The 8,956-nt window shown below is 50.0% G+C and overlaps 1 protein-coding gene across 2 annotated transcripts in view; it reads left to right on the top strand.

Annotated features, from left to right (window-relative positions):
* The window catches only part of ATP6V1A (ATPase H+ transporting V1 subunit A), a 30,147-nt gene extending 21,312 nt beyond the window's left edge, over positions 1-8,835 (top strand). For both annotated transcript variants that reach the window (XM_077345886.1, XM_077345887.1), the window contains exons 8-15: positions 679-787; positions 1,826-1,948; positions 2,075-2,189; positions 2,367-2,430; positions 3,784-3,987; positions 4,249-4,343; positions 5,512-5,683; positions 6,888-8,835. In XM_077345886.1, coding sequence (XP_077202001.1) covers positions 679-787; positions 1,826-1,948; positions 2,075-2,189; positions 2,367-2,430; positions 3,784-3,987; positions 4,249-4,343; positions 5,512-5,683; positions 6,888-6,980 — 975 coding nt within the window. In that variant the 3' untranslated portion in view covers positions 6,981-8,835. The remainder of the gene's footprint in view (positions 1-678; positions 788-1,825; positions 1,949-2,074; positions 2,190-2,366; positions 2,431-3,783; positions 3,988-4,248; positions 4,344-5,511; positions 5,684-6,887) is intronic.
* Positions 8,836-8,956: the final 121 nt, after the last annotated feature.

An 8,956-nucleotide genomic window follows, 5' to 3' on the forward strand; every position in this document is an offset into this window, starting at 1 on the left:
TCAGATCACTGGAGTTGGGAGGTTGAACATGACTGTTGCTAGATCAGACCAGAGGTCCTATCTCACCCAATCGCCCACAGTGGCCTACCTGGAGGGCCGCCAACAGGGCATGGAGGCCAAGGCCTTCCCCTGATTTTTCCTCCCTTTGCTGGGATTCAGGGGCTTTCTGCCTCTGAACGTGGGCAATGGCCACTGATCGACGCACGCTGCATGAATCCATGCATGTGGTCATCCCTGCATTCTCCGGCAGCTAATTCCTCATTCTGACCACTCGACGAGTTAAGAAGCCTTTCCTTTTATCCATCCTGAATCTGCAGCCCATCAAGTCTGTTGTATGCATATAAGGCAAACAAAGGAACCCGAATTCCAGCTGCCACTCCCAAACATTGTGAATCCGTTAACAAACGTGACATTATTTCACGGCTTCCGGTGTTGCTGGAAGTCAGCATTGGCAATGACATTTTCCGCCATTGCTAGTTGGTGGGAAAAGAGTCAAAGAGGAAAGGGCCCAGCTGCCTCTATTGCGCCGGCGATGCTCAGAGCCCAGCCGGAAGTTGCAGTCAGCCGTAGCAGCCTCTTGGGGATTCGACAGTGGTGCAGCTCCCTATTGCTGGGGGGGGGAGGGGGTCCATTCCCCTGGTTCCCTGGCTCTGACCTCGTGTCCTTTTGCCGTTCCAGCTGACGATGGAAGTCGACGGCAAGGTGGAGAGCATCATGAAGAGGACGGCTCTCGTGGCAAACACCTCCAACATGCCTGTGGCTGCCAGGGAGGCCTCTATTTACACAGGTACGAGATGCGGAAATGAATACGCCAGCAGGGGTGGCCAAACTGTGGCTCTCCAGATTTCAGAATCAGAGATGGACGGGGACCTCCAGGGTTTGGATCTTTGAGCATGTCAAGCGGAATGTCTTCATTCGGCAGAGCCAGAAGGCCTGGTTTCTGCCATTTGCACCACACCTGTCTACGGGGTTGTCAGGAGGGAGGGGAACATGGCACACCTTCCACCACTCCTCATTCAGCATATTGGGCGCAAGGTCTTTTTTTGGTCTGCAGCGTAGAATGTAGCTTCCTTCAGCCTCCCTTCCTCACCTAACTGTTTGTGGGACCAATCCCCTGGCCCTGTGCTCTGGCCCGTGGCTCTCCATCCAGACCTTTGGGCCTTGAGAAAAGGGTTTAGCCCGTTGCACTGACCTGATGTCCCCAGATAGGTCAGAAGTAGAACAGGGGTGCTTTGCAACCTGGAGCCAAGCTTTTGAATTGCAACTCTGCAGAGTTATCCAATCCAGGCTGTCCGTTGATGGCACAGATACATTTCTGAAGAATCATAGATTTGGAAGGGACCTCCAGGGTCATCTAGTCCAACCCCCTGCACAGTGCAGGAACTCAGTTTCCTGCCCATCCCCTCACAATCCCCTCACAATTCTTTTGAATTAATTTCCACCCATTGGTTCTGGGTTTTTGCTAGGAAGCCAAAATTATGGAGAGAATTGCCTTATGCACATCTATGGCCGAACCAGCTTGGCAGGTTAAGAGAGGCGGCCTCTAATCAAGAGAACCAGACTTGATTCCCCACTCCTCCATGTGCAGCAGCTGGGTGACCTTGGGCCAGTCCCAGTTCTCTCAGAGCTCTCTCAGTGGCATCTACCTCACAGAGAGTCTGTTACGAGGAGGGGATCGCAAGCCGCTTTGAGACTCCGATTAGTAAAAAGCAGGGTGCAGAAAAACTAGCTAAGAGTGTCAAAACGCTGTTTGATGGTTTCTCGGTGCCATAAGACGCCAGAACATCTTCTGACCTGCTTTCCATGACACCTTTCTTCCCTGCAGGGATTACCCTCTCGGAGTATTTCCGGGACATGGGCTACCATGTCAGTATGATGGCTGATTCCACATCCAGATGGGCAGAGGCCCTGAGGGAAATTTCTGGGCGTCTTGCAGAAATGCCTGCTGGTGAGTCTTACCCTCCTGGGACCCCCCCCCCCCCGGTGCCCCCGTTGGGAGGCTGATCCTGAGAGCCTTGACCCTCATTGGGAGGGTTCTGAAGCAAGCTCACCTGGTCTGTCTTTCTGCACGCAGACAGTGGTTATCCCGCCTACCTCGGGGCCCGTCTGGCTTCCTTCTACGAACGGGCTGGCCGAGTGAAGTGTCTGGGGAACCCAGAGAGGGAAGGGAGCGTCAGCATTGTTGGAGCGTGAGTATTTCAGACCAAGTTCCCTTTCCTTTCCCCACAGCCAGCCAGTGTCATTGGCCAAGTGGGGAACATCTTCCTCAAGCAAACTGCAGTCCCCCATTGACCTTTCGCTTTAGGGCAATACGAGGCATAGTTGTCACTCATGTTCCCCTCTTTCTTTTTTCCGTCCTCACTCAGTGTGTCTCCTCCGGGCGGGGATTTCTCAGATCCGGTCACCTCCGCTACACTGGGTATTGTCCAGGTAGGTTGAAACTTCTACTTTTCCAGTGGACCATCAAGGTCAGTTTGAAGCACTGCTTCAGCCCAGCCAGGACTTGTGATGTGAGCTTTATGTCTGCAGAGACGGTCTTCAGCAGGGCCACCCTCTGTCCCCAGGCAGTGCACGGCTTATGGAGGGGTTGTGGCTAGCCTGCAGCGCATCCAGCCACAGTAGGCTGAGAAGCACGGGGGTGTTCCCAGCCACCTCGCCCAGATCTTGGGGTCAGAGAGGTTGGAGGTGGTAGGAACTGAACTTGGTGTCCAGTGCGCAAAACGCATACTGATGCATGCCTTCTTCCCCCATGTGGCACCACAGCGGCGCCCTCTACTTGGGCTTGGTGGCACGCTTGCCAGATGGCAGAAGTGAATCTCTTGGCTTGGGCTCTAGCCTGTTCAGTTGGGTTACCGCAGAGGGTTGGTAGCACAAGGGACAGTCTCTGTTTCGGGTCTAGCAGCCCATTAGATGTGTACGTTTTTGAGAATCAAAGCTCCCTTTGTGCAATACAAGTTGAAATGGAAGTCTCCAAGTCCCTGCCTCCTCCTCAGAAGGTGACATGCTGAAGAACTGTTCTTGCTGTGTACATGTGCCATATTGTATTGCTTGGCGTAGTGGTTAAGAGCAGCAGCCTTTAATCTGAGAGCCGAGTTGGATTCCCTGCTCTTCCACATGCAGCCAGCTGGCTGACCCTGGGCTAGGCACAGTCCGGATAACACTGTTCTCATGTAACAGTTCTGTCAGAGGTCTCTTAGCCTCACTTACCTCATAGGGTGTCTTTTCTGGAGAGAGAAAGGTGACTGTAAGCCACTTTGAGACACCATCTAGGAGTGACATTGGCCCAATCACAGTTCTCTCAGAGCTTTCATATCCAACCCCCCTCACAGGGGGTGTCTCTTCTGGATAGAGGAAGGGAAGGCTATATTGAGCTACCTGAAGACATGAAACTTGCTGGGTGATCTTTGGCTAGTCACAGTTCTCTTAGACCTCACCTACATCACAGGGTGTTTCTTTTGGGGAGAGTAAGGGAAGGCCATTGTCAGTAGCTTTGAGACTCCTTCGAGTAGTAAAAAGCGGGGTACAAACCCCCAGTTCTCTTTCTTCTGTTCCTGCTCCTTAGTCCTGCCTTTGATCCTCACAACCCTCCTGTGTGGTAGGCAAACGGACTCTCCTTCTTAGTTCTGCTTGGACATTTTCAGATGAGACCTGTCTGTCATGGGCTGCCGTTTCTCACCTTCTGCAGGCCTTTGCTGTCAATTCCGCTCAAGCTGCCAGTACTCCTGGCCTGACAGCGTAGGCTGAAACCTTTTTTGGGGTGTGTGGGTTTTTTTCTCTCTGCAGGTGTTCTGGGGCTTGGATAAGAAGCTCGCTCAGCGTAAGCACTTTCCGTCTGTCAACTGGCTGATCAGCTACAGCAAGTACACGCGCGCCCTGGATGAGTATTACGACAAGCACTTCCCTGAGTTTGTCCCGCTGAGGACGAAAGCAAAGGAGATCCTGCAGGAAGAAGAGGACCTTGCGGAGATTGTACAGCTGGTGGGAAAGGTGAGGAGAGTTCCTGTGGAGCCATTCTCCTCTAGCATGGCAGGACTCGCTTACGGCACACTGGAAGGGAATGTGCAGAGCTGAGCCAGTGTACCTCGGGGAGGGACTGGAGTGAGGGATTCTAGTCATGTCACCCTGTTTTCTTAGCACTGATAGCGGTGGTGAACGTCCAAAGTTATTCAGCCCGCCAATCCTCATTGGAATGGCCAAACCAATTCTGTAATCCTGGGAACCACATTAACTTCGTCTCTTCTGTCCTAGGCTTCCTTGGCAGAAACGGACAAGATCACGCTGGAAGTGGCCAAGCTGATCAAAGATGACTTCCTGCAACAGAACGGCTACACCCCCTATGATAGGTGCGCCCTTGGGGGAAGCTGTTTCTGCAGCCTTGGCTTAGGAAAAAGGCTTCTGCATGATGTGGCTGTCTTAACCTCTGCTCCCTTAATTTTCAAATTTTATCTGGCAATGCTTTTGAGCCATTCTTAGCAAAAAGAAATCCCTTAGTCCCTATCATTCAGCCACACCCCCAGCTCTGGCGTTCTCAGCAGGTTTTAGGTATCCACAGAAGCACATCTTGCCAACCCAAGCATCTTTGTTCTCATTCAGTAACAAAAAACAGCTTCTTTCTTTTCTGGTTGCCAAGGTATGCTTGTCAGCGTATAAGCAAAGCCAGCCAATGTAAGACCTGCCAGCACCTTTCCCAGCACCCACCAAGCATTCTTAGAAAGTGGGCAGGGTCAGTTGGGGCTTTTGCTCAGCAGGGCTTCTGACTGGCCACTGGAGATGTGATTGGCAGGGCAGAGGTTTAGCAGCAGATGCCACACACGGCACAAGAATCCTGAAGCAATGGCAGCCATTCTGTGGCTGGCTCCGCCTACTATGACAGCCATTTTGTGGCTGCACCTACCAGCCTGTGCAAGAATGCCAAAGGTGGTCATGGCCTTGAAAAGATTGGGGGGACCCCTGATACAGACCCAGATTCAAATCTCCGCTCAGTCATGGAGCACAGTAATTGGGGCAAGTCCGTTTCTCCACCTAACCTACCCCATAGAGTTGTTGTGAGGATGGAAGAGGGAAGAGACACATGTGTCACTAAGACATTGCTGTTGCTGAGAAACCTGAAGCCTTCAGGAGGAGGTTTTTGGGGACATGGGAGAACAAAAGGGGAAGGGCAAAATAATAACGTGATGCGCATAACTCAGAATGTCAGCACACACACTGCAGAGGCCAGAATACTCATTGGGAGAGTTTGTCTCTTTTGTTTAACCTCAAATTTTTGTAATCATCCTTAATTACAAAATTCTTGTTCAGTGACATGTTAGCCATTGCAGGACAAAGGGGAGAGTCTTGCCTACACAGGACAAATGGGGCTCCTCGTTCATGGAGAATGAAAATCTGAAACTTAAGTGCGGTCTCATGGAGGCCAGAATGCTTCTGTGACTCGCACGGGGTGCTCTGGGGGTCCCTGCGCCCCCCCTCCCCCCGTCCAATTCACAGGGATTGTTTCTGTGCTGTCGCTTCCAGGTTCTGCCCATTCTACAAGACGGTGGGGATACTGTCCAACATGATTGCCTTCTACGACATGGCGCGTCGAGCGGTCGAGACCACGGCCCAGAGCGACAACAAGATAACCTGGTCCATCATCAGAGAGAACATGAGCGAAATTCTCTACCGGCTCTCCTCTATGAAATTCAAGGTGATGCCACCTGGTGGATGATGCCTTTCCAACCTCTTCCTCGGTTGAAAGGGAACAGGGTGACAGTTTTAGCTAGCCTCGTCTTACGTCGGTGGTAGGAAGGCTAATGTATTAAAACGGGAGAGCCAGTGGGGGTAGTCATGAGAGGGGGAAGGTACATTCAGATAGCCAAAGTCTTACAGGGTGCAGTCGGGATCACTGCCCTGCAAATGTCCTCTCAGGGGGAACCAGAGTGATGTGATGTATAAGAGCAGTGGGCCCTAATCTGGAGAACAGGCTGCCTGTAATGTAATGCATGTAAACCACTCCATTAGGGTGGAAGTTGGGACATGAATGAAGCAAATAAATAAGTTGGTCTCTTGGCAGCTAAGCCAGCAGTTACTCTCTCTCTATAATTGTGTGGGAGGGGACTGCCCACTTTGGGAACCCCTAATCTAGATGATTAGATCAGCACAGTGGGGGGGAGGTTTCTATATAAACACATGGTTGTGATAAGCAAACCAGATTTCTCCGGATGGAACTTTCTGACAATAACATGTGATGCTCCTCTTTGTATGTTTGTTGCATTTGTATTAAAATTCCTAAAAGCAAAGATGATAATCTGAAATCTGGTTTGCTTTGCATTTTACTTCCTCGAATATGGCTCAGAATTGCTAAAAGATTTCATTCGTTGGCACTAGTTTTGCAGCGGCTGTAGGGTTAATGTTCACATCTTTGTATTCTTTAAGATAATTAATTATAGTTAATTCTATGTATCTTCCATCCCGTGTGCATAGAAGCTCAAAGAACCAAACTCAACATTAATTTAATTTGTACTGTTAAGGCTTGCCAACAACTGTATGTGAGAGACCTGGGGCAAAATAGTTTCAGGAATGATTCTTAGAGGACTAATTGGCCCAGATTCTCCAACCAAGTCGGAGACTAGATAGTCCCACTGTGATGAGCTGGCTCAATTGGGCGGCTACTTAATGTGTCTTGTCAGCATGTGGGGGGAAATGCCTTGCCTTCTTCCCTAGAGATGGCTGGAAGATGCTAGACTGCACCAAGCCCACTCTCTTTTTTTTCTTTAATCTCCGCAAGCTGGCAGAGCACACTCTCATATATCAGCATAAGCACAGATCTTAGGAATTGTTTCCAGCAGGGTCCGTTTTCCAAAGCGTGCTCTCTCCAAGAGATCCTTAGCTTTGTATCGTTTAAATTTCAGGACCCGCTGAAAGACGGCGAGGCAAAGATCAAGGCCGACTACGCTCAGCTCTTCGAGGACATGCAGAACGCCTTCCGCAGTCTGGAAGACTAGAGCCGCTGGCTCATTCCAGGAGCCCCACGTATTGACTGTGTCCTTCATCTCTGCCCTCTTGCTTTTCCATGGACGGACGAGAAAGGTGTACATTCCCCTTGAAGATTACTTCAATCTCGACGGACATTCCTGTTTAGTTTGGATAGCTTTGCGGTGCGTGTGTGTGTGTGTGTGTGTGTGTGTGTGTGTTAAGTCTGAGCTTGAAAGCGTTAAAGCGGGTTTCGTGAAAACCGGAGGCCTCCTCTTCTTCGCCTGATGCGAGGGAGCCAAGAGAACGGTACTCGGGAGTACAGCTTCCTCCTAGGAGGAAAAACTGCAGTCTTATGTACAGGTGGCATAAGGGCAGTAGAGCCAGTTCCCCTCATAACTACTGTGCATTTGTGGCCGTATCCGTGCTTTAGAGAATCGCGCCAATCAGTTGTGTTTCGGTAATGAGCTGCCGCTGTGAAAACGCCAGCCTTTTTTTTTGTTCTTGTGAATTCCTTCGCTGTAATATTCCTCCAGCACCCCTCTCTGTGTTACAGCAAGTGTGCTGAAAACCCACAGGTGTGGAACAACCAGGTAAAGTGGGAGCGCACTACAGCATCCCGTGGGCCCATCTCTTTATATCGGAGGAAATGCAGCTTATCGAGGTGAAAGTATTTCTGAGATAGGGATTGTACCTGGTTCCTTGAAGCCAGGCTTAATTTGAACTTCTCTGCAGTAGGGAATCTTGCTGCTGCCTAAGACCTTGGGCTACAGGTCTGAGTGACACTTGGCCAGGTTACTGTCCTCCACATGACCAAACTGGATCAGGAAGACATCCTTTCAACTTCTGCCTCTCACACTGTTTACTTTTTCCCCCCACAATCACCCAAGAGCATCTGGATCCCGATATTTACTTCCTGCAGAATGGATGACTGTAGGGTAGACATTGGGCCTTCGTAGCCCATGATCTGCACAGCCCACAGGAGACCACATTTCAGTGGCCATTTCTTGCTCCACGGGTGGTCCTTGCCACACGCTTGCAGTCCCCAGAGTTAGTGGAGATGCACAGGAGGCACCCTGGCATTAATGTTTTCTCTCATCTGTTCTGGAGGGGCCTCTTGCAGGATCCTAATTACCATTTCCCCCGTATAGTGCAATACCTTCGATAGTAACAGTGAGGGAGGTTGCAGAAGAGCAAGGGTTGCAAGCTCTTCTACTTCGGGCAGTGAACCCCTCAACCAAGTCATATCCTCCCTCCACCTCGTTTAGGAGCTTTTTGGTGGGGCTGTTTCAGTCGTAGACCAAGGCCACTGCTGTGTCATGTGACACCAGCTCAGATCTAGGCCCGGAGTCCAGCAGAAACAGTGTGTTTTTCTCAAAAAAAAACCCCCCAACCTCAAACCCTCAGCTTGTCCTCTGTGCAGAACGGATCTCTTGTCGTCATCATGCTGTTTACAAATAGTGGTATGCAAAAGATGAGCGCAAAGCCCTCCTGCTGAAAAATACCATATTGACTGTACTGTCACCACTGTACTGTGTTGTAGCATTTCACGCTTAGAGAATAGATCATGTTACTTTATAAGAGGATATTTTAAAACTCTACAGAAAAGTCTACCAACGCAGCTATTTATTGTGCTGTATCTAGCCCAGCAGCGGCCAGTTCAGTTTTGTGTATATATCTCTCTCTGTTTTTTTTTGGCCTGTTTTGTGTTTTTTTCTGTGTTGGGGTAAACTGATGTCCACCGTGTTGCTGCAGACTCTTTGGTCCACAAAGAAAGAGGGGGGAGGAGTAAGGTTAGCAAATACGACTCTTCTCACGTATGAATATATTGTCACTCGACGTTGCGTTCCCTTGTTCAGGTCACAAGGAATAAAAAGTGGATTTGAACTACTGGGTGCTGTTTTCATTTAACAAGAAATCTCTTGAGCAGGCAAAATCCTGAGATTCCAGTTAGTTGTTACCGAAGGTAGAGGCTTGCTTAAAAAAAATCCTAAACAGCCACACACAC

Source organism: Paroedura picta, chromosome 7 (assembly GCF_049243985.1).
Source record: "Paroedura picta isolate Pp20150507F chromosome 7, Ppicta_v3.0, whole genome shotgun sequence".
Lineage (NCBI taxonomy): Eukaryota > Metazoa > Chordata > Lepidosauria > Squamata > Gekkonidae > Paroedura > Paroedura picta.